At 36.9% G+C, this 25,461-nt stretch overlaps 1 protein-coding gene and 1 pseudogene across 2 annotated transcripts in view; both read left to right on the top strand.

Moving 5' to 3' along the window:
• DCTN4 (dynactin subunit 4) overlaps nucleotides 1-24,269 on the top strand; it is a 31,025-nt gene extending 6,756 nt beyond the window's left edge. The window contains exons 4-14 of one of the 2 annotated variants that reach the window (XM_019734382.3): nucleotides 3,217-3,260; nucleotides 5,335-5,442; nucleotides 6,593-6,613; nucleotides 7,034-7,107; nucleotides 7,271-7,383; nucleotides 7,656-7,765; nucleotides 12,666-12,739; nucleotides 16,047-16,101; nucleotides 17,104-17,211; nucleotides 19,069-19,166; nucleotides 21,652-24,269. In XM_019734382.3, the coding sequence (XP_019589941.1) occupies nucleotides 3,217-3,260; nucleotides 5,335-5,442; nucleotides 6,593-6,613; nucleotides 7,034-7,107; nucleotides 7,271-7,383; nucleotides 7,656-7,765; nucleotides 12,666-12,739; nucleotides 16,047-16,101; nucleotides 17,104-17,211; nucleotides 19,069-19,166; nucleotides 21,652-21,865 (1,019 nt within the window). In that variant the 3' untranslated portion in view covers nucleotides 21,866-24,269. The remainder of the gene's footprint in view (nucleotides 1-3,216; nucleotides 3,261-5,334; nucleotides 5,443-6,592; nucleotides 6,614-7,033; nucleotides 7,108-7,270; nucleotides 7,384-7,655; nucleotides 7,766-12,665; nucleotides 12,740-16,046; nucleotides 16,102-17,103; nucleotides 17,212-19,068; nucleotides 19,167-21,651) is intronic. The other variant, XM_019734383.3, reaches the window with a different exon arrangement.
• LOC109448752 (alpha-ketoglutarate dehydrogenase component 4 pseudogene) lies at nucleotides 12,747-16,040 on the top strand (annotated as a pseudogene).
• Nucleotides 24,270-25,461: the final 1,192 nt, after the last annotated feature.

The following is a 25,461-nucleotide window of genomic DNA, read 5'->3' as shown; positions in this document are numbered from 1 at the left end:
TTTAAGCCTTGATTCTGTTTACTTTGCCACTTGGTTCAGAATGCTTGAGCGCCTGGTTGGTTTTCTGACTTTGTATATTAAATTGATAAAATATTCTTCCAAAACAAAAATGTTAACTAAACAAGTGTATCTTAATTCTTTAAAAATGTTCGTTGGTGGGTAAATATTTCCTGAAATGTGATTTATATTGGAATGATACTGTAACATCCTTTTAGATATGAGTAAATATTTGTGTGCATATGTTTTAATGTGAGTGTAGCAAGCACGTTATTTGAATTTTTTTATGAATCTAAGTTAAATGTGAAAAAACAACCTCCAAGTGCCTCAGTGAGTTAAAGTGTATTTTTCCATGTTTGTAGTTTGTCTCTATCAAGTTAAAGAAACAAAGCCCATAAATCCAAATAGATTTTTTTAGTTTGTTCCTCCGCAAGTGAATTTTTATGCTTTTTAGGTTATTAGTCATTAAGATTGGAGAATTTGTATTTCAGAACTTAAAACCTGTGCTTCCTTCTAGAAATCTTATTTCCTCTATGTTATCTTGACAGTGATGATTGAATACTGGGAGCTCTTAAAGGAGTTCGCATAATTTCATTTTTTCCATGATGTCATCGCTGTCTAAGACACTCTGAAACCACTTTAGTTGGAGCTATTTGTTTATTTATAAGGAAGCCTTTGTATCAGTAATGTGCAGAGAAAAGCTTAACAATGAGATGATTTTGTCTCCCAAATTGCTGTTTAGAATAAATTACCAATTCTAAAGAAGCAATTAGGTAGAATATTCCGATCTTTTAAAATATTACAGCTGAAATGTTTCTTTTACATAATTATTTTTCATGATTGCCTTAAGTAAGGTAACCTTTAAAATACGAATATTGTACTAAAGGATGTTATTGCTGCCATTTCTTTCAAGGGAATATAGTGTCACCTTCCACAAGAGTCCTTTTTGTTTTGAAAAAAGGTGGTTTAAAATTGTACAGATAATACACGTTCGTGTATTTATCACCCAGCTTAAGAAAGTAAACAAACAAAACAGTATAAACCCCTGTGTAGCCTTTGCCCACTGCATCCCCCTTCCTCTGCCTCCCAGGGAGGTAATCATCATGCCTGAATTCGGTGTGTATCAGGTCCATGCATGTCTTCTGTCAGTATTATGTTTGTGAGAGTAGATTTCGTGGGTGACTTAACTACAGTTTACTTACTCAGACGCTTCTTGATGGACATACAGATTGTCAGTCTTTCCTTTTGACAACAGTGCTATTAGAAACATTCTTGTGTGTGTTTCGTAAATCACAAGAATTTCTCTGCGTAACTGAAAGTAAAATTGCTGGTTTTAAGTTATGTCCATTCCTAGCTCTCCAAACTGGTTTACCAGTTTTGCTCCCACTAGTAACGTATACCCGTAGAGTACCCATTGCTCTCGATCCTCGGCAGTTAGTACATAGTAGTGTTTTTCCAAACTGATGGTTGTGAAACTATAATGAGATAATGGTATCTCATTATACTTTACTTTTTTGATTAGCTTTATTGAGATACAATTTACATATAATGAAGCTCACCAATTTTAAGTGTAGTTCTGGTTTTTTACAAATATGTGCACTAATGTAGCCACCACCACAATCATGTTATAGAACAATTCCATCACCCCAAAAATATTCCTTATGCCCCTTTGCAGTCAGTTTCTTCTTGGCTTCTGACCCACTAATAAGCTTTCTGTCACTATAATTTGTCCTTTTCTAGAAGTTTATATAATTGGAGCTTTGTAGTACATCTTCTTTGTGTCTGTCTTTCATTTAGCATAATGCTTTTGAGGTTTGCCCATGTTTTTGCTTTTTATTGTTGAGGAGTATATCGATTGTATAGATATACCACAATTTGTTTATTCATTCTCCAGTTGATGGACATTGATTTTTTCCCCCAGTTTTTGTCTCATATGACTAAAGCTGCTGCCGACATTTGCCTGCAAGTCTTAATGTGGATATATGTTCTCATATTTCTTGAGTAAATACCTAGGAGTGGAATTGCGAGATCATAGGCTAAGAGTGTGTTTAATGACTAGAAACTTCCAAACTATTTTCCAAAGTGGCTGTACCGTTTTTTGATTCTCACCAGCATGCAGGAGAGTTCCAGTTCTTTTTCATTTTGGCTCTTCTAGTGGGTGTGTAGTGATAAACTCATTGTGGTTGTAATTTGCATTTTCTTAATATGCTTATTTGCCATCTATATGTTTTCTTTGGTGAAGTGTTTGTACAAATCTTTTGCTCATTTTTTAACTAAATTTTTGTCTCTTTATTAAGTTATAACAGTTCTGTATTCTGGATACAAGTCCTTTGTTCAGTATATGTTTTGCAAATGTTTTCTCCCAGTCTGTGACTTGCCATGTTATTTTCTCAACAGTGTTTTTTGAAGAACACAGGTTTCTAATTTTGAGGTCCAGTGTATTAATTTTTTGTTTTGTAGTTTGTGCCTTTTGTGTCCCAATGAAAAAAAAACTTAGCTTCACCCAAGTCACTAAGATTTTCACTGATGTTTTCTTCTAGAAAGATTATAGTTTTAACTCTCCCATGTAAGTCTATGGTTCATTTCAGTGTAACTTTTGTATATGTTCTGAGGAAAGGGTCTAGGTTCTTTTTTTTGGATGTGGGTATCCAATTGTTGTAGCACCACTTGTTTATAAAGTATTCAGTATAGTTTTATTTTCAGCTTTCTGTAACATTCTTTTATGATTTGTGCTGTTCATTTTTTACGTAAGAAAATTTCCTCCAGACCAAAGTCATAAAACATACAAATTGCACAGTGTTGCAGATAAGAGCAGTCTCTGGGGTCAGAGTTTGAATCCTGGCTTTGGACAAGTTATTCAATTGAGTGGCTTTGAGCAAATTATCTAACTCTCTGATCTTCAGTTTTCTCCTTTGTAAAATGAGACTAATAACCCTACCTCAGAGGGTTATGAGAATAAAATGAAATGAAGTACATTTCAAGTGCGTGGCACAGAAGCTATGCAGGTGTTAGTTGTGGTGGTGATGATGATTATCATTATATTTAAAGAAAAAGTTTTATTCTGGGCATTCTCATCTGTATAATTTCTAGGACTCTTTCTTGGAAGTTCTGGCATTTTATGTTTTTAAGTTTAACTTTGTGGCCTGCAGGTGACTCATTTTTGTGAAAGTAAAATTATCAAGTTAGAAAATTTTTGTTTGATGTTCTTCTGTTTTGCAGCTAGTGGTGGTTGGCAGGAGCCTGAAAATCCTCACACTCAACGGGTAAGTCAAGAGTCATCAGAGAGAGGATGAAACAAGCAAAGTTAAAGAGAAAGACTGAAGGTCTTGCATTTTATCAGTGACGTGACCTGTGCTTAGAAATCCATCGTGTGTGTTTTGGTGTCTGTTACACATAGAAAGTGCTTCTCATTGTATGACATTAAATCACAATGGCAGTTTCTTTCGCTAAGTTAATAGAGAAACCTACATGTAGTTTTAGTTCTATACTCAAGATGTGAACTGAAAAAAGGAAACGGTATGCTTTTGTTTTTCACATACCCACCAACTAAGTTAAGGTTCCATTTGTTCTCAGATACTCTTGGAAGTATCATCAACATACAGACATGTTAACTCCTGGAAACTCCACTAATTTAGAAGATGCCCTAGGGCTCAATAGTGGTTGCTTGTAGAATCATGACTTGAACACCCTTTAAGAATTCATAGTGAACTGATCTTTGTAGTATGTATACATTAGAACTGATTTCCCCTGCTGGAACTAGACTATAAGAAAGATAATTAAACAGTATTGAAATGAAGTATGAACGATCAAGCTGCAAATTAAACAGTTTGTAATTATCCACTCATGACATCAGCAAAAAATAGAAACACTGACTATATCTTGGATAATGGTGTGAGGAATTGGACCTTTTTACATATACTGTTGTTAGTGTAAATTAGTACAGATTTCTTAAGCTCTCAGCGGTGTCTACTTACTGGACTTTGACCAACAGAAATACTTATGCACAAAAAGATATATATTCATCAAATATTTATTGAGCACTTGCTGTGTGCCACGGACTATGCTGAACAATAATAGACGTTGCCTACCCTCACAGAGCTTAAGTCTAATGGGAAGACAGAAATCAAATAACCCCCAGATAACGGAAAGCGGTAAGGAATGGGAATAAGAGATAAATTGTGTTATAGAAACATTTAGGGAAATTTCAACTAGTTAGGTCCACATATGAGGAAGTCGCTAAGATTTGAGGAGAACAGGCACAGAAGGGAAAGAATTCAAGGCAGCGGGACAGCACATACAAGGAGCTTGTAAGTGGAAGAAGCACAGCAGGTTGTAGACAAGGTGAGCGTGACTAGAGCGTGAAGCATAGCATCAGGCGGTTGGAGAGAAGTGTCTGCAGTCAGACCATGTAGACCAAGGTAAGGAGTTTGAAAGCCTCTAAAGGTTTTAAGCAAAGAGCATAACATTCGTGTTTTTGAAACGAAATTGCTACTGAATTTAGAGGACAAAAGTGGGTACGAGGAGACGATTTAAGTCCTATTATAGGAAATGGTTAAATACCTCAGGACATCTGTACAATGCAATAAGATCCAGCCTTTAAAAAGAATGAGGTAGATCTATTTGTACTGGAAGGGACAGTTCATGATATTTTCCGTATAAAAGAGTTATCAAAAGTTTCTTATATGAATTATAAAAAGACTATGTTTATTTTTATACATATAAAAGCTATATGTCTATACATGGTTTTTTTTTTAATGTATACAAAATATAACATCATACTTGTATCTGTAAGTGTAACAAACATAGCTAAAGTATAGTAGTGGATACCTCTGGTGAGAGGAAAGGTGGACTTGAGATAGAAGTTTCACTTTTTATTTTTTATGTTTGTATATCGTTTGAACTTTTCACCATTAATATATATGTATTGTTTTAATGATTAAAATAGATTTTGAGAATGAAAATGTGTAGCAGAAAATAGAGAAAATAGAGTGTGAAATGTCACATTTTTAGGAATAGGTGGTCCTGTGGCCATGCAGAAAAAATAGCAGTTATGGAGGGAAATAAGTAATGAAGTAAAAGCAGTGAGAAGAGAGCCTGAAATTTTCAAGCCTTTTCATTGCCCGTTTCTACCTGTTGTTGAACTTGAAAGTTCCGTTTCAATTCTGAAGTAGACCATGTAATGAAGACAAATTCGTTTTGAAGAAGAGGGCAAACTTGCCCACCTTAATAATTTGTCTTATATATTTATTATGTGTCTAGTAAGTGGTGTTGATTAGTCTTGTATGTTTCCTGTTAGCTTTTTCATGAAACAAATACAAAGTCTTCAATTTCTTACAGATGAACAAACTGATTGAATATTACCAGCAGCTCGCTCAGAAAGAGAAGGTTGAGCGAGATCGCAAGAAACTGGCACGGCGTAGAAACTATATGCCTTTGGCCTTCTCGGTGAGGACTTGGTACAAAAAGGAGTTTGCACTTTGTTGATCGTGACGCATATGGCATAAGGACGCTGTGACCGTTTCGGAAAGTGGCCATTGTACCTAGATTCGTGAAATTATGGAAAAGAGAGAAGTTCCTTAAATGATAGATGTTTAAATCAAGCAGTGATGCTTTTGCCATATCATTATGAGATTTAAGGAAATTTGTTTTTTCTTTCTTCATCCCCTTTTTCTCTTCTGATTATTCCGCAAAGAGGCCACCATTTATAGGCACCACAGAACTCTTAACAGCTTTTAGATATTACGGAAAGTCAGAAGAAGTCGGCAAGTGGTAGATTTTATTCATAGTACCATGGCGCCCACCTTTGACATCCTGGTTGCCAAGCTTTAGGTAGCATAACTTGGGGGGCAGCTTCCCATATTTCTCTACTATGAAACCACTGACTTTCACACGGTGCATTTGTGTGGTTAAATAAATAGCAATATATGCAAATGTAATTTGGGATAGGAATTATTTATGGACATCATTGTCTACAAGTTTGTATGCTACCAATGAGAAGCGAGAGATTAGTATTTGGAGCTTTTTGTTTTTGTCCCCAAGTTTTATTTGCTCTCACAGAACAATGTGTTTTCTGTGTGTTTGCTTGTAGCCATGCAGGTTGGCATTTAATGAATAATAATTATTGAATGGCAGTGATGTGTCGAGCCTTGTGCTAAGCCCTTTGCACATATTATTTGATCCTCACAATAATCCTGTGGAATAGATGGTATATCCCCATTTTACAATTGAGGAAATGAGGCTTGTAAAGGTGAAGTGACTTGTCATACTGCTTCTGCATGAGAATTAATTAAGCCATTGGAACTCTAAGAATTGTAAGGTCCATATAAAAATACCTAGTTTAGAATTTAAAAAAACAGTAAAACTTGGAAAGCAACTGATGAAAACCAAAGATTTTAATGAAGTTTTAATGAATGTTTCTGCGTAGTTCAATGGTACAAGTAGCATATGCACTAGCGTATTTAGGAGAAGAATTGGAATGAAATGCATTATTCTTCCAACTTTCCCATATAACCTGCCTGCTGTATGAGTTTGCTTCTATCTTATGCTGCATTTTTTTTGTCTCTGTTGCAACCCGCTGCTAATTTGGGGCCTACAGCAACACACTATTCATGTAGTGGTAAGTTCTCTTTTACGATTCTTGCTAACCCTGAAGAAGTTAGCAGATGATCACTGGTGTTCCTTCCAAGAGGACATTCATCATGTGTCTTAGACACTCTACACAGTTCTAGTCTAAGCCATAGCGTAGATTTAGATTAATAGCAAAAGAAAAAAACAACCCACACATTTTAAATTTTACTGTATTAATGGTAGTTTCAGTCTCCATGTTTGGTGCTTTTATTATTATTTTAAAAATATGATACGAGGCTGCAAATTACTTTTTCTAAAAGAAGATTGTTTTTGTTTTTTTGTTTTGTTTTGTTTTGTTTTTTGCTTATTTCCCTAAGCTTCTCATGCTGTCCCACCCAAAATTCTTTCTTTTGCTAAATAGGATGTATAAAGGTAGGACGTCTAATAGGAATTTCTGACCTCTGTTTAGGACAAATATGGTCTTGGAACCAGGCTTCAACGACCACGAGCTGGTGCAACCATCAGTACCCTTGCCGGACTATCGTAAGTTTGAACATTAAGTACCTTTGAGAAAAAAGCAGGTATCAGAATGAACACTGGTGGAATGCAATTTTTAAATAAATAATTGCCAATGGTGAAGAAGATTCTTATACTTAGAAAAGACCTAAGATGGACCCTTGAAAAATTACTGCATTTTCTCTTTTAGCCTTAAAGAAGGAGAGGACCAGAAAGAGATAAAGATTGAGCCAGCTCAAGCTGTAGATGAAGTGGAACCTCTACCTGAAGACTATTATACAAGACCAGTAAATTTAACAGAGGGTAATTTTATACATAATTCTACTTTGTTTATATTTTATAACTAATTGTACGTTTGTTACTTTGTGATTTGAGATTTTCAGCAGCATAGTTGTTAGTAAAATGAATCGTGTAGAAAATAAGATAGCTATAACAGAAATCATTTAACTTTAAGTTTCTATATGGTTGTTTTTTGAAGAACACTCTTCACAAAGTGAAGTTTTATGTATTATTTCATTTACGTTTGGTTTTGAGCAAGTTACTAAACTAAGCCTGGTTTCTGCCTTTCATGCTAGTCACCACCCTTCAGCAGCGCCTCTTACAGCCTGACTTCCAACCAATCTGTGCTTCTCAGCTCTATCCTCGTCACAAACATCTTCTGATCAAACGGTCCCTGCGCTGCCGGGTAAATATTGCATTCTGTCGAAGTGCCTTTTGTACCAGGGAAAAGCAAACATAAAATTAATATGATGGCTATCTGGCCAATATCAAAGCCTCTGAAATGTAGTAAATGCGGAGAATGTATAGTTGTCCAGGCACTATTTTAAATGCTTTCAAGATAAACTCAATCCTCATAACTCTATGAGGTAGGTACTGCTATTACTTACTCCTGTCTTGCCCCAGATGTGGAAACGGAGGTATCTGAAGTTTAAGTTCATAGTACTAACTGCTAAAAGAATGGTGAAAGAATATATAGCTAGTACTCTAGGAGAGGAAACAAAAAAGACTAGTGAAAAAGAAGCAATTTGAAAGAAAGCAAGAAAGAACAAAAATTTGCAAAATCCAGGCTCTGAGAATCTATAGAAGAAACAACAGAGTTTCTTCAGTAAAAAAATTGTAGGAAAAAAAAGGAAACCTTTTAGATCAGTCCTGTCCAATAGAACTTCATGTGACAATGAAAAGGTTCTTTATCGCACAGTCCACCATGGCAGCCAGTAGTCACGTGTGGCTATTGAGCACTTGAAATGTGATAGTACAGCTGAGGAACTGAACCTTTCATTGTAATTTATTTAAATAAGCACGTATGACTAGTGGCTGCCGTCATCAAATAACATAGCCCTAGAGTAGAAGAGACTTAATAGGCCTGTCATACTGTGTAGACTTGAATTCCTGATTCAAACAAAACATAGAAAGAAAGGGGCCAAAGGAAGGGAAGGATTAAGGAAAGAATGTGGAAGGAAAGAAAAATTTATGAAAACTTTGGGTAACTTTAAACACTGTACTTTATATGCGATTAAAAGAATTGTTCTTTTTTTTTTTTTTTTTTTTTAAGTGATAATAACAGTATGGTTACTTTTTAAAATACCTTTATCATTTAGAGATACGTACCAAAATATTTGTGGATGAAATGACATGACGTGTGATATTTTTTTAAAAATAATCAAGCATGAGGAGTGCAAGAGAATGTAGATGAAACAGGATTGGCCATTATTGCTAATTGTTGAAGTCGGGTAAGGGGTACCTAGGGATTTATAACAGTGTTCTGAATTTTTGCATATGTTACAAAATTTCTGTAATGGAAAACCTTATTAAAAGAAAGGAAAAACCCAATTTAAAGACATAGATTTAATGTAAATGGAGAAAAAATATACCATGCTAACACAAAACTCAAAAGAAAGCAAGAGTAGCCATATTATTTTCAGACAGATCAGATTTCAAAGTAAAGACACTTATCAGGGGTAAAGAAGGGCATTACATAATGAAAAAGGGGTCAATTCTGCAAGAAGTTATAACAATTTTTAACATGTACGTGCCTAACAATAGAGTGCCAAACTATATGAAGCAAAAAATTAGAACTGCAAGGAGAAATAGGTAAATCCAGTATCATAGTTGGAGACTTCAACACCGTTTTCTTAGAAATGAACAGATCCAGGGGCGGCCGGATGGCTCAGTTGGTTAGAGCGCCGGCTCTTAACAACAAGGTTGCTAGTTCGATTCCGACATGGGCCAGTGAACTGCGCCCTCCACAACTAGATTGAAAACAACAGCTTGAGCTTGGAGCTGAGCCACTGGTGGGCGGGCTTAGTGGTTGGAGCGCAGTGCTTATAATACCAAGGTCACCGGTTTGAGTCCCACATGGGCCAGTGAGCTGTGCCCTCCACAACTAGATTGAACACAGCAACTTGACTTGGAGCTGAGCTGTGCCCCCCACTAGATTGAAAAACGACTTGGCATCCTGGAAAAACATACTGTTCCCCTAATATTCCTCAATAATAATAATTTAAAAAAGAACAGATCCAGCAGGCAAAAATCAGTAAGGACATAGGTGAATTCAATTATATGCATCCATCATTGAATATTATTGCTATCTGTAGACTATTTTGACCAACAATAGCAGAGTATGCTTTTTTCTCAAGCTCACATGGAACATGGACCAAAGTAGACTACATTCTGGGCCATAAAAAACACCTTAACAAATTTAAAAGAATAGAAATCATATAGTGTCAGCTTTCAGATCAAAATGGAATTAAACTAGGAATCAGTAACAGAAAGCCCCCAATATGTGGATTAAACAACACTTCTAAATAACACATGGTTCAAAAAAGAAATCTCAACAGAAATTTTAAAATGTTTTGAACTAGCTGAAAATTAAAACACAACTTATCAAAATTTGTGGGATGCATTTGAAAGCAGTGCTCTGAGGGAAATTTATATCATTGAATGCGTGTATTAGAAAAGAAGATCTAAGAGATAGTAATGTAAGTTTCTACCTTAGGAAACTAGAAAAAGAAGAGCAAATTAAATCCAAAGTGAGAAGAAGAAAAGAAATAAGAATTAGAGCAGAAATCAATGAAATTGAAAATAAAATCAGTAGAGAAAAGTAATGAAACCAAAAACTGTTTTTTTTAAAGATCGATAAAATCAATAAGCCTCTAGCCAGGCTAACTAAGAAATAAGAGGGGACGCAAGTTACTAACATCAGAAATGAAAAAGGGGGCATCACTACAGTTCCATGGAAATGAAAAGGATACTAAAAGAATACAATGAACAAATCGATGCCCACTGATCTGATAATTTAGATGAAATGGACCACTTTCTTAAAAGACACAATCTACCAAAATTCACACGAGAAATTGACGATCTGAATAGGTTTATGTGTATTAAAGAAATTGAATTAATAACCTTCTAAAACAGAAAGCACCAGGCCAAGATGTATTCACTGGTAAATATTACCAAACTTTTAAGGAAGAAATGTACCAAATTCTCCATAATGTTTTTCAGAAGATAGAAGCAGAGGGAATACTTACTAACTAATTTTATGAGGCCAGCATTACCCTAATACTAAAACCAGAGAAAGACATTACAAGAAAATCCACCAAAAGTAAATAAGCTATGTGTCCTGTTGACCCACCAACCTCACTTTTAGGAGTCTACCCTGAAGACACACCTCTGCACAAACCAGAATGAGCAGAGATTGGGATATAGCCACATAATGAGTTCTATAAATCTATAAAAAAGAATATACTAATATGGGATATATTTTTAAATGCAAAATGCAGGTTGCATGGCAGGTACACTACCTTTTGTGTAGGAAAAGAAGGAAAATACATGTATATGAAAACAAAAAGAAAAATGCATACGTTAGGTTAGTAGACTTGGAACAGAATAGAGAAAGTAGAAACAGACTCATGCATGCGAGGAAACTAGATTTTACTAAACATGGCATTACAGATCATTGGGGAGAGCTGTTAAGTTTTGCCAGGTCAAATGATTATATGAAAAATATAAAATTGGGTCTGTCTCACACTACACAATAGTCACTTTCCAGAACATTGGAAACTTTAAAGAATAAATGTAAAGAGCAAAACTTCTAGAAAGAAATAGAAGAGAATATCTCTATAACTTTTGGGTAAGGAAGTATTCCATAAGGCAAATCAGCACAAACTATAATGGAAAAAGTTATATATTTGACACATTAAAAGTAAAACTTGCACCCCTGCTCCAAAGAAAACCCATACAGTAATGAAAAGATAGGCCATAAACTTAGAAGGGTAATTGGTAAGGCATATAATTAACAAAGGATTAGTGTCCAGAGTATGTAAAGAAGTTTAGCAGATCAGTAAGGAAAAGCTATCCCAGTATAAAAATAACCAGTAGATACTAACATACAAGTCACGCAGAGGAAATCCCAATACTCAATAATAGGAAAAATACTCAAACTTATACAGCAATCGGGGAGAATGTACGTTAAAACTACAGTGAGATACCATTTTATAATTACCAGATTGGCAAAAGTTAGCAGTTTCACAGTACCTATCAAAATAACTAATGCACTCACCCATTGGTCCACTTTTAGGAAATTATCTTACAGACACATTTACAAGTGGGAAATGATTCATGTACAAGAATACTATTGCGACATTATTTGTAGTAGCAAAGTCATGGAAACATCCATCAATTTGGGTCTGGTTAAATAAGTTACAGTAGGATACAGAGGCACCTCTGTGTGTGCTGGTATGGAATTCCAAGATAGATTAAGTTTAAAAAGCAAAGGGCAGAAGTGTATATAGAATGCTCCCGTTTGTGTTACTGTGAAAAAGAAGGATGATGTATATAGCCTATCTGAGAAAACACATGAGAAACTGGTTGGCTCTGGGGAAAGGAACAAGGGGACAGCTAAAATGGATATCTTTATACCTTTTTTGTACTGTTAAAAAAATTTTTTAACCATGTTTGTGTGTTATTCAATAAATAAATAAATATTACTCTGTTTTAAAATATGAGATCTGGAATCACACTGCTTGGTGTTTAAATCCCAGCTCCAGTTCTTACTGGCCCTATGAAGTTGCACAGATTACTTACTCTTCCTGTGCCTCATTTTCATCACCTGTGAAATGGGGGTAATAATGGTTACAGTACCTATACCTGGTACCTCATAAAGTCAACATTATATTTAAATCCACTTAAAGCAAGAATGTATAGCTTTTACGCTATTTAGAGAGGAAATGAAAAGGACTAATAAAAAATAATCAGTTTAAAAGAAAACAAGAAAGAAGAAAAATAAGCAAAATCTACATTGTTCAGCACACATAGTAAGTACTCAGTGTATGCTAGTTTTATTATTTCAATAATTCTGTAACACTGCAAAGGTATAATATTTGATAGTGTGGTTGCTTGTATCCAAAAGTCCAAAACATCGTTTTGTATATTTTGGTTATCATTAGTATACACTATTTCAGAACATATGTGGTCTTGCAGCAAAATGAAACAAAACTTTAGTAAATGCTGTTCTTCTGAATTTAGCAGCTCTGTGGACTATCAGATACGTTTTCATTTGCCTCTGAGACATGTTTTTTTCTTTCTAGAAATGTGAACATAATTTGAGCAAGCCAGAGTTTAATCCAACTTCTATCAAATTCAAAATCCAGCTGGTTGCTGTGTGAGTATTTTGGTTTGTGTTTTTGGTTACTGTTTTTTAGTTTTCCATGAGAAATGTGCTTACTCTTGGCTTAAAAAAGGGGGAAAAAACTATATCAGAATAATCCTGTTATTCTGTTCAGGTTTAGGTTTTGAATTATGTCATGAAATTTAAGGCAAATCTATAGATACAGAATCCAGGGTGTGTGTGTATCAGGGACACGGTGATAGTATGGTCTTTGGTGATGTGGCATGTTGATTATTGGATGGAAAGTTACTAGTCATTCATTACAAATTATAAAGTACCTAAGTTTAGGAATGATCTTTTAAAAAATTAAAGTGAAAAATAATAAAGTATAGTAGAGTGTCCCTGTCACAAAGTTAATTGTATTTAACTGCATTCTAATAACACTTCATTGAGTGGGATAAAAGTGATTAAGTTGGTGTTAACTCACTGGGACTTGTCACTAGAAGGGAATTTTGTGTATGAAAATCACCTATCAAACAAGAAAAATATTTTGAAAAATTAGGAAAATATTGTCTTGACTTTATGGTGAGAGACTCCTCCTATATAAGGCAGGAAGCTCAGAAGCCACTAAGGAAAATTGAGAGCTTTGACCTTAGCAAATATGAGTTGTAAAAAAATTGACAACGAAGTCCTGAGACAAATGGTAGAACAGGAAAGAATATTCGCCGCTCCGTGACAAATAAAAGTTTAATACCCTGGAATGCAGAATTCCCACAAATTGGAAAGATAATAATGGAGGTCATGATGTGCAGCAAGATGGCATCTGCCAGCAGCAGCATTCAGGTAATCAAGCCACATCCTCCATTAATAAGGTTCCCTGACGGAAGAGACGATCACACACCCAATGCATCAGAAGTTTTGAGGTGAGCAGGGCTACTGTCTCGTCCCTCTTCAGTTTCACAGCGTGCTAAGGGAAGTAAATCACTAGACTGGCTGATGGATCAAAGTCCACCGACACTGCAGAAGTAATACAAACATTACCTCAGAAATACAGAAGGAAACTTGTGTCAAGAGGAAATCGAATTTATCCAACATGACATGGATGGAGGTCCAGAATAATCACTGACAGTGTGGCTGCCATTTGTCATCAGACAAAAGACTCCTCTTTACGATAAAGGACTTCCAAAATGATACATGAAAAACTTTACATTAAACAACTTTAATAAATTATATATATAAAAGAAAACCCAAAATTTAGATGGACACTTGCATCTCCTAATTTATGTATCTTGGTCAGCTTCTCCACAAGCTTACCTAATTGTTTATATACTTTATACTTATTAAAGTATGTACACACTTCTAAATATTAGAAAGATAAAAATGGAAGGGGGATGAGAGGGGCACAGAATTTGAACAGACACCACAGAAGAGGAATTTCAAATGGCCAACGAACATATGGAAAGATGCTAAAACTTGATAGGAAAAGTTTAAAAAACTAAACAGCTCATGTGCTCATGAAAATGTGGGTAAACATTTGCATACATTGATGGTAGGCATACGAATTGCTAGTCTTTTTGGAGAGTGGTCTGGAATGTCAAGACAAACTTATGTAGATCTTTTAACCCAGCAGTATTATCTCAGGACTCTATTTTGTGGAAACAAAAGCACCAGTACCTAAAGATACATTTATAATAAGGATGTGTATTGGCAACATTTTCATGGCAAAAACTGGGAACAATTTCAATGTCAAACGGATTAACCATTAACAAAGAAATCGTTGATTAAATTGGAATACACTAGTGCTGTAGAATATTATGCAGCAATTAGAAAAAAGTCACTGGCAGTCAAAAGGCTGAGAAGTGTTGGTCTGGTGAGTTAGGAGGAAGAAATTAAAAAGGCCTGATACAGGGTCTGTCACTTACTGTATTTATCTAAAGTTATTTCCTTAATCTCTGAAATAGGAATAATACCAACCCTGCATCTCAGGGTTGTTGAGAAGAAGAAATGAGCTGTTATGTTTGCAAATGCTTTATAACTAAATCACCATAAAATATGTTCTGTCTTCCTACATAACTATTATTTAATACATGACTGGTTAGCAAGGACTAGAATGACAAACATGGTACATGTGAAGTCTGCTATCAATGCCTTTCTTGATTAAGAATTACCCTCATTACAGAAACCCTGAATGGCACGATGTATTTAGCATTAATTTCTTAGGCTTGCTTTGAGGAAAAGTGCTTTTTTCCTGACATGGCAGAATCGCCTGGGAATCTTCATACAGATCTCTGACAAGTCAGACTAGCTAAATTCAAATCCTTGACAGCAGGGCCCTTAAATTTGTATTAAGTTATTCAGGTAATCCTGATGACCAGTATGAAAAATATCTAGTCTAAAGTTAAAATACCTATTGCCTCAATTCTAAGGTAACCTTCCCCCCTCTCTACTTTTAGTGTTTCTGCAATAGGTTTTGTCTTATGTTAATATATGCACAGTTACTAACATTTATATGCACTTTGTACAAGCACTTTTGCACTTACTATTTAATGTATTCTTCACAATGACCTCAAGATACAGATATATTATTGTCCTCATTTTACAGTTGAGAAAAGCAAGACGCAAAGAGGTAAATATTTTGCCCTGGTCTTTACAGAGAGATACCTTGGTATATAATCACTCAGCTGGGGTTTGAACCTGGACAGTTTTGAATCCAGGACAAGCAGCGTATGGACAATATTCTGTGGTCTTCCTTAGAGAGGCAGTGTGACTGATTAAGAGCAACGACCCTGGAGCCAGACTGCCTGGGTTGTAATCCTGGCCACTTACCAGCCAGTTACTTCTCTTGCCAGGCCTAGTTTCTTCATCTTTCTAATGGGGATACTAATAATATCTGTCTCATTCAGTTGCAGTTCATATTTGTGAAGTGCCTAAAACATTGCCTGGCACATGTTAAGTACTATATAAAAATATGTGGTAGTGTTTTTACACCCCTACAATGCATTTTTCAATCAATCTTGGGTCTCATAGCCACTTGCCTTGTAGATTTACAGAAATGAATTAATAAAATCGCAAAATATATCTGATAAATATATAAGGAAGATATATTCCATGGCACACAGACACACATACAGGCTCTCAACTAGAAGTATACATAAGATTTCAGAAAGAACTCATTACCAGTTTGGTTTCATGTCTTAAGTTCTTATTGTGGTGGTGATGATACAATTCTCTACAATTCTTTTTCTCTGACATGGTCTAATTAACGTGAAGAAATCTTTCTTTGGTGCACTAGCTTTTAAGAAAGCAGTAATTTTAAGAGATACCAGTAACCATTAATGTATTTTTTTTTTATTCACACCAGCAATTACATCCCAGAAGTGAGAATCATGTCAATCCCCAACCTTCGCTATATGAAGGTTAGTACTTGCTGAAGTAACAGGAAGGAAGAGAAAGAAAGCTCGTTGTGCGTATATGGATGGCTGTGTGTGTTTGGCGTGGGACACAGTGTGCAAGAGATAGAAAAGAAGAAAGTTTGGAATAAAAAAGAGATTGGGATTTTAAATTTCTTTAAGCTGGGATTCTTGACAATAACATCTTTGGACGTATGCAGAAGGAGCAGTTGCATATTATATAGAGATGGAGTTGTGGGTGGGGAAAAGAAAGGAGATGATGGACCCCCAGGCATCTTTAGCTCTTCTCCACCATCTCATATATGCATACGGAGCGGATAGCAGGAATCAATTAGGTTTCTTCTTTACCACAGCCTCTCTCTTTGAGCTCCTATCTATGGCCCTTCCTTCCACACACACCCCTGCTGAATTACAGAATATTATTCAGCAGCAGCCTCTTTAGTTCTTTCCTTTCATGCTGCCATAAATGTCATGAAGATATTTATATAGTCCCTGTTCATTTTAAAGATTTTTTTGCCCATCTCAACAGTACCAAACAAGGGCAAATTATGGTTCAAGAAATCTTAAAAAGTCTTTTACAGTCTTGGTGTGCCTTTTTTTTTTTCTGTGAATACATCTGACTAGCCTGTGGTTCCATATTTTATTTATGAGGGCTTCCTTCTTTTTAGTCCGTAAGTGGAGGATTAGGTAGAGCAAGAATTGTAAACTTTAAATAACCACTTAGATAATGTACATTCCTCAGAATTTCTGCATCTGGTAACTGGCCCATTTCCTTAGTGAAGCAGCAACTCCAGAGAGTATATGACCTAATCTATAAATAACAGAATAGGAATCAGTGAGCACTTTGAGAATGCTGTGATGTAGAGGTATAGGTGGGTGTTACCGCTCAGGAGTAATAATAGGAGAAGGGAGGATGAAGCATTTGTGAAATATTTGGTATAGCAACTGAGAAAGTGGCCCTAGGTGGCAATAGTGGACCATGTCTGAGATGCTTTTCCTATCCCACAGGAGAGCCAGGTCCTCCTGACTCTTACGAACCCAGTGGAGAACCTCACCCATGTGACACTCGTGGAGTGCGATGAGGGGGACCCTGATAATATCAACAGCACTGCTAAGGTATTTGCCTCATCCTGACTCACGCTGACTTTTCCTGGAGTGGCCTCATTTGACCTGGCTTCAAGGACCCCACACTGTCTCTCAGTTCCACGTCCAAGCAGTCAAGTCCTTTCGATTCTACCTCCTAAGTTTTTTACTTTATCTGTAAATACACAATCCCACTGCCCTATGTGAAGGACTCATCATTTTTTCCTAAATTGTGACCATAACTTCCTAATTGACCTCACTATTTTCAGTCCCACTGCCTCCATTCCAGTTCATCTTTTGTCTTGCTGCCAGGGGGATCTTTCTAAAATCTCATTTTGATCATGACGTGCTGATTATTTGCCGTTCCTCTGACTTGGAGATGAAATTCAAATTCCTTGGCAGAGCTCCTCAATGTGCGTACCTCTTTCTGCTCATCCAGAGTGATCTTTCCCCAGATCCCCAAATACAGCTGTCTCTGAATCATACATATTAGTGGTTGTGATCCAAGCAGATCCAACGGTTGTGCACTTTCATGCTGGAGCATTGCATGTGCTATTCATTTTATCTAGGGGGATCCTTCTTAGTCCCACTCCCCTGATATACTTGCTCACATCTCTCAGTCTAATACATACTCGTTCTTCAAGACTATAGAAAGTAACACCTGTTAAAAGCTAGTATGCCTCCTCCAGATGCCTCTCCTTACATAGAGGATGCATAGCACTAACTAAATATTACAGTAGGTGATTTTGACTCTTGGTGTTAGTTGAATGAATGAAATGTGGCCTTTCTACATTTTGCTACTTGGTGATTCATCTAGTACTTGAAATTTTAGATAAAGAACTTTTCTCTATAGACTATTACTCATAATTCAGCATGATACTCATTAACAGAAATTGGTAAAAAGGATGAACATATATATATATATATATTCTTTTTTTTTTTTTTTTTTTTTTTTTTTAAGGAGGGTGCAGCTCCCAGTGGCCCATGCGGGGATCGAACCGGCAACTTTGGTGTTATTAGCACCATGCTCTAATCAACTGAAGGATGCCTATATTTTTAATTAGCTATTATTCAAACACTATTTATTAGTAGAGAATTTTTTCCCCTTTTTTCTTCCTTGTGCTTTTTAATGATTTCACTTATTAGCATTACTTTCAAAGAGAAATGACACACTCCTTAAGAAAACTCTGAGAGGCTGTTCCAGTGAGGATGAACACAGAAATAAGTGCCTGATGCATATACCTAGCTTGTGGATTCACTATCTTTCTTTACACTCCCCCAGCCCCATTTGTATCCATAAGTAGAAATGTGGGTGATACTGTTACCTGTTAACATCTGACACAGCCAAGTTGAGGACTAGTTAAAACACAAGAAAGAGTCTGAAGGACGCTTAACTGTTTGCCATGACCGTCAGTCAACATACCAACATTCCCATTTCGGAAAATAATGTTGGAACCAATGTTTCTTCTTTTTGTTTTCTTTAAAAACAGAACAAAACAAAAGAAACTGATGAACTGTTTCACATATACACAAAGTATAAAGGATAATCTCGCACACACCCATGTACCTCCATCCCCTTAAGAAACCAAACATTAGAGACACAGTTAAAGCCCCTGTGTCCTTCCCACTTGAATTGCACAGTAGAGGAAGCACTCCGTTGACTTTATCACTCTCTAAATTTTTTTGTCCTTAACATTTTTACTAGAAATGTCCGTATTTTTAAACCACGTTTTTAAATGTTATAAAAGTGCCATGAAGCTGTATGTTTCTTGAATCTTGCTGATGACTTCTGCATGTCTAGATCAATGTCATACTTTGCTATATTCCGCTGAATGAATGTCCTATGACGCACTGGTTCCTTCTGAGGCAGGCCTCTCTGTTTCTCTCCAGGTGGTGGTGCCACCCAAAGAGCTGGTGTTAGCCGGCAAGGATGCAGCAGCAGAATATGATGAGTTGGCAGAACCCCAGGACTTTCAGGACGATCCTGAGTGAGTGATCTTTTTGTGACCCTTCCACCCCCAGCCACAATTGGCTGATACAGGAAGCCCACTTACAGATCCCAGTATTTTTGCCTGGATTTTTTAAAATGGTTTTTCCTGTTTATAAAGATAATTACTATATAAATTTGGGAAATACATATAAAACTATGAAGAAGAAAATAAAATTTCATCACCAGAGATAAGCATCATTAACATTTTGCTGTTTTTCCTTACATATGTTTCTTTCATCATTAGTATAATTATAATTCTATAAGCACTTTTTTTTTAACCTTTGTTTTTAACATAAATATATTTTCCCACATTAATAAAAAATTTTCAGGTGCGTGATTTTTAATGATTATGAACAGGATACAATATTCTTCCCCTATAGGTTTATCATTAGATTTGTTCCCCCCCTTCCTTTGCTCCCTTAGAGTAATTAATAGATTTACTCTCTCATACCTAATAACTGAAAAGTGAAAACCAAACCTTTTCCTGAATTGGGAATGCATCAGTCAGGATCCAATCTAAGGACAGCGATCATGTCAGTTATTTGAATAGAGAATTTTATATAAAGAATTGTTAACTGGGTAGCTTCAAAGGTTAAAGAGAACTCTCAGGTGTCCCAGAGATGGCAGTTTTATGAAGCAGCTACCACCCTTAGGGCTGAGGGAACAAAGGGAAATGGTTAGGATTGTTAAAATTTAGAAGCTTGACGGAGTAGCCCCTCGGAACTGAAATGCAGATCTCTGGGGAGGCGAGCAAGGGGACACTCCTGACTGGTGCTGACATCTCAGGATGGCAGGAAACTGGTTATGTAAGAGTTAGAAAACTGCAGCTGGCTGTTGCCACTTTCTAGGTGAAGGAGCATTGCTGGAGTGATGCCCCAGGGAACCACATACAAACAGGAAGCTCACAGGGAGGTGCCAGCCTGCAAAGCAGAAGAGTGGTTATAGCAGAGTTCTGGGTCTCAAAGCAAGATATAGAAGGTGGGCTTGGACATTAGTAATAATAAGGGCTTAATATACTGGCACGGGGAACATTGAAGGTTTTTTAACAGAAAAATCAAAAGCTTCCTCAGCAAGATACTGGAAAGAAGAGAGAACATGGGATGGGTTGGAAAAATAAGGGAGGACAAAGGTGAGATGAGTGTAGTGATTACGAAACTTGGGTCATCTCCAGAAAGCCCCAGGGTGGGTGTATTCTATAGAGTGCCAGGCTCTACCCTAGAGGTTCTCTTTAGGAGGGCCAGGTAGTCACCAGAAATCTGAATTTTTATTAAAAAATCTTCCCAGACCTATGGTTGCCTGGGAAATTAGGTTAGAAAGACAGACTGACTTTTTCCTTTTCACTATTTTTACCTGAATTTTTATAATGAATCTGATACAAATCAAGAGTTTGTAGTTAGTTAACTACAATACAAAATTCATTCTCTGTAATCTTTTGCTGTATGTGGGTCCTTAAAATACATTAATTAGGTACAGAAATGTGTTAAGACAAGGTCAACTTCTGGAAAGATCATCTGAGGTATCAAATTCCAGTCAGATTAATTACATGACAGATTAATAAAAAAATGAATTATGTTTCATATACTTTATAGGACTTTTAGGTATATGGAAATTAATGTTATATAATACTGTTTAAATATGTAAATGTTTAGTTCCAGTAACTTTTCTGAGGGTATCATTTGGATAGTAGATCAAATTCTGTTTATTTCATTGCCCTCTGACTTTTTGAAGACAAGTTATTAAAGTACGAATCTCAAGTGTATGTCAGAGAAAACTGAAATGGAAACTTCAACTAAGGAGATGCTTTTCTATTGTAAAAATTCCTAATTTACATAGCTTATTTACAAAAACACCGATTTACGTTGTTTCAGAAATTCCTTTAGCTCTGGGTTAGTATCAGGGTATGTCCTATAGAAATAGGACCACATGTGCACAAAGGTGAATGTAAAGGGGTGTTCGCAGCACCTGTGTTTATAACAGAGAGACATTGGCAAAAACCTCAGTGTGTATAAATTATGGTAAATATAGAATAGAATGCTGGGAAATTGTGGTAAATATAGAATAATATTCTAGGTAATCCTTAAATAGAATGGAGAAGATTTATATGTATCAATATGGAAAAGTGTGAAAAATAGCAAGTTGCAGAATAGTGTGTCCCTTTTGTGTTGGTTAAAAAAGTAGAAAAGTAGACACTCAGAAAAATATGTGGTAGGTTAAGAACCAAAGTTTTCTCTTATGCTGAATGGGAAAATAAGGACAAAGACTTTTGCTTTTCCCTATTTGAATTTATATGACGGTATTTTACTTTTATAACATTAAAAAAATGGGATCAACATTTTGCTGAAGAAACTCTTCGTTGCTGATAAATGGGATGGTGGTCAGATCTTGTCATCAGAGATTTCCTGTTGGGCCATAAAATGACTGTAAGTCTTAGCGGCTTGGCTGACTTGTGACCTGCCTAATATTGTGCTTGTTTCCTCCCGTAGCGTTATAGCCTTCCGAAAGGCCAACAAAGTGGGTCTTTTCATCAAAGTGACCCCACAACGTGAGGAGGGTGAAGTAACCGTGTGCTTTAAGATGAAGCATGATTTTAAAAACCTGGCAGCCCCCATCCGCCCCATCGAAGAGGGTGATCAGAGCACAGAAGTCATCTGGCTCACCCAGCATGTGGAACTCAGCTTGGGCCCCCTTCTTCCTTGAAAGGTTTTACTGGTGGGCAGAGCCCAAAGGACAGGATCACCACAAACCCATGTTAAAATGCGGAAGCGCTGCTTCATCAGGCCTTGTTTGGAACGATATACCCATGCACTACTGAATCCTGTTCCTGGGAGGGTGGGGGCACAGGCAAGGCACTGGGAACTCTGGGGAATTGCTGTTTCTCTTGCTCTCACTTCCGTTAACACCAGTATATCTATGTCTCCCTGTCTGAACCCTGCACGTTGAGTATAAACAGCATAGTTCCATCCCAAGAAAGGGGATGGTTATTCCTTGGAGTGGCATTAGATTTATCACCTGAGGGACTCGTACATACTATCTCCTGATCTGATCTCACAAAGGATCACAATCTCACAGATGCAACTTAAAACGGTAATCGGAAGGTAGACCTGCTGGCTATGATCCAGCATTGGTCTCAATGTACTGAGTGCTTTCTGCATTCCATTAGATGCAACCTAGCAGTCTAAACATATCCCTTCACTCGCCATCATGGCTCCCATCTTGCCATAGATTTCCGTTTGACAGAAAAATAGAATTGTCACTTTGTCTTTAGTTTTGTGGTAATTGGAAAAGCCTGTGAAATTCTAAAGGCAATCCTACTTACCCTCTTCTTAGTAAATACGGATACTTATTTATTGGTGGCTCTTAAAATTTTTTCCCACTGGACTATGGAACTTTTTCATTTAAGAACAGTTTGAGAAGCAAGCACTTACATGTCATGTCAAGGGGGGTGGCACATTCCGTTGATTAAATGTTGCCACAATATCACAGGATTCATGCTGCCACAGGGAGGCAATCTTGATATGTCTTACTCCCTTCCCCTTCTATGCTCTGCCTCTTTAACACAATAGATGTTCTGAGTATTTGGGACCTGGAAACAGCCCAAAGAAAACTTGGTGGACAAGTTCACTTCTGGAATGCAGAAAACATTTTAAAGGTCAGATTTTTAGCATGACCTGAACTAACGTTCTTTTCATTGATTTGAAGGGGAAATTAACAATTATAATCTCTTGAATCCAAAACTGGGTATTAAGAAAAAGAACCTTTCCATTTCCTGAGTTTGATTTTTATCATATGGCATGTCACATACGACCATTTTGATTATAAACGACAAAATAGCTCAGCAAGTAGCCCCGAATACTTGCCTAACAGCCACATGCTGTTTCCAATTGGTATCCTGGGGTTGGGTTGTTAACCTTAATTTCTGTGTTTTCTAAAATGAGACTTGACAAAGTAGACAACCAGCTGTACCACATTTTCTGTAAATGCACTGTTAGCAAGTGGCCAACAGACTTGGTGAAATTTCCTGTTTACCCTGGTTTTGTTTTTAAGTTCAAGCCTTAGTTTAAAAAAAAAAAAAAATTAGGATATGTAGTAATCTAGAATACAGACAGGACATAGTATCTTGTCAGCTTCCCTGGAAGATAAAAATATTTAGGAAGCCTTTGAAAAACACTAAATTGTACTCTTAAGGTCAAGCCAATTTTATGAAACAATGTTCCACAGAGTAATACATGCTGCAGTGTAAGAAAAAATATATCTCTAACATTAGGACAATAATAAGTAAGGTTTAGCCTCTTAGGAGTTGGGGTGGGGGTTGTGTAATGACAAATTTACAGACTATAGAAATAGTTTAATTTGTTGTGACCCCACAGTGTCAAATTAACTTTTATTTCACTACCTGCTAGAGCCTACTGTGATGCCACTGCTCCACATTTGCCAGTGGAGGAAATGGGCATCAAAGTAGAATAGCTTCCCATGTTTACAGATGACATAGACTACACACAGTTGTATGTCATGTGTTTATGGCATGTAGCTGGTATTTGTTCCCAAAAATAATGTTGATGTAATAGATCTCATCACCCCTCTGTGACACAGAAACACAAAAGCACTTTTGATCATAGATTTTTTTTTTCTCCAGAAGCCAAATTAACTTGCAGAATTACAGAGCCATTTGTTTAATGTTTCCTCAAGATAGTTTTCAGTGCAGTTGGTAGTCTGTGTGTTAGTAGAAATGGCTCAACACCTACAGCTGGTGAATTCAGAGTTTTATCTGTTGCCTTTTGTATTAGATCAGGTGCAAGGTTTTTAATGCATAGTCAGTGTGCACCATGGCAGGCAAATTAGGTATCATTAGCACTAGAAACTACAATTTTGGAAACTTAAGGCTAAGTTAATTTGGATTTGTGATTTGATTAGCCCACCAAAGTTTTCTTCTGTTCAGAGTGCTTATAGGCATAATGAGCTAAATGTCATGCATATTTGTGAAGAAACATCCTTTTTGGTCCCTTTTGGGATGAGAGGCACTCCTCGATCCTTATGAATGACAGGTTCCTGTTTTGCCTTATTGCTTAACTTAATGTAGTGAAATAAAGCAGACAAAGCTTGAGTGTGTCTTTTGTTTGGTTTCATGAAGACTGGAATAGCATGGCTTGGAGTCAGATGGCGGGTAGAGTCAAGACAGGACGAGAATCAGCGGGGCATGCTCCCTTCTTCCATCTCTTTAAATGAACGAGGCTAAAACATAGCAAATCAGTTCACTGGAACATTATATAGGTAGATGTTATGTGAGCTCCTTATCGACAGCCTCAGAACCATTATATGAATGTTAGGTCTCTGCCAGCATTTATCCTGGGTCATTTGCTTCCAAAGATACCCTTTCAGATACACAAAATGGCCCAACCCCAAAAAGTAGGCACTCATCCACCTTTACCTGTACTCGTGTACCTCTTCCTTCCCTCCTTGTTCTGTAAATGAATTGTTCACTGGCCTAAAGCCAGCCCCACCACTTAATGTGCTCGGTTGCGTCCTCTGACCTGTTCAAGGACATCAGTTCAGCAGTCGGACCCCTCCTCTCCTACATGGTTTCCAGCAGTATGCTATGATTCCTCTCTTCTTACAAAAGAAATGGACCTCACACCCCTCTCCAGCCACCATCCCATTTCTCTACTCCCTTGACAGCAAAACTCTGAACTCGACCTTCCAGTTGCTCTCCTCCCATTCTCACCGGAACCCATCCCACTTAGGGTGTGCCACCCACCACTTCACCAGAGTTGCTCTTGTCAAGGTCCCCAACAATCCACTACGTGGTCAGTTCTCACTTCTTACCTACTTCGTCAATCTGACAGTTGAACTTTCTCTTTTCTCGAAAGACTTCCCTCACTTGGTTTCCAGAACACAACACTCCTGGTTTTCCTTTTACCTTACTGTCAACTTTTCTTCTGTAGTTTTTGCTAGTTCTTTCCCATCTTCCCAGCCTTGGAGTGTATCATTTCTTACACTTCTGTTCTGTCCGCTCACTCTTAGTGATCTCATCCAGTTTTCAGGCCATCTCCCAAATTTACATACCAACTCTAGGTAGTCTGAAATCTCAAAACCACAGTTTGGATTTTCTCTCACCACACCTGCCTCTCCTGCATTGGTCCCTAACTAAATGACAACTGTATCCTTGTGGTTGTCACAACAGAAACCTTGGCATCACCCTGACTCCTCTTACTAGATGTCACGTCTAGTAAGCCAAATCCTGTCAGCACTTACCTTCAAACTATGAGCTCTTTACACCCTCTCCAACATGACTAACC

This window comes from Rhinolophus sinicus, chromosome 5 (assembly GCF_057876585.1).
Source record: "Rhinolophus sinicus isolate RSI-liver-muscle chromosome 5, RSI-T2T, whole genome shotgun sequence".
Classification (NCBI taxonomy): Eukaryota; Metazoa; Chordata; class Mammalia; order Chiroptera; family Rhinolophidae; genus Rhinolophus; species Rhinolophus sinicus.
This window is presented reverse-complemented; position numbering and strand designations above follow the sequence as displayed.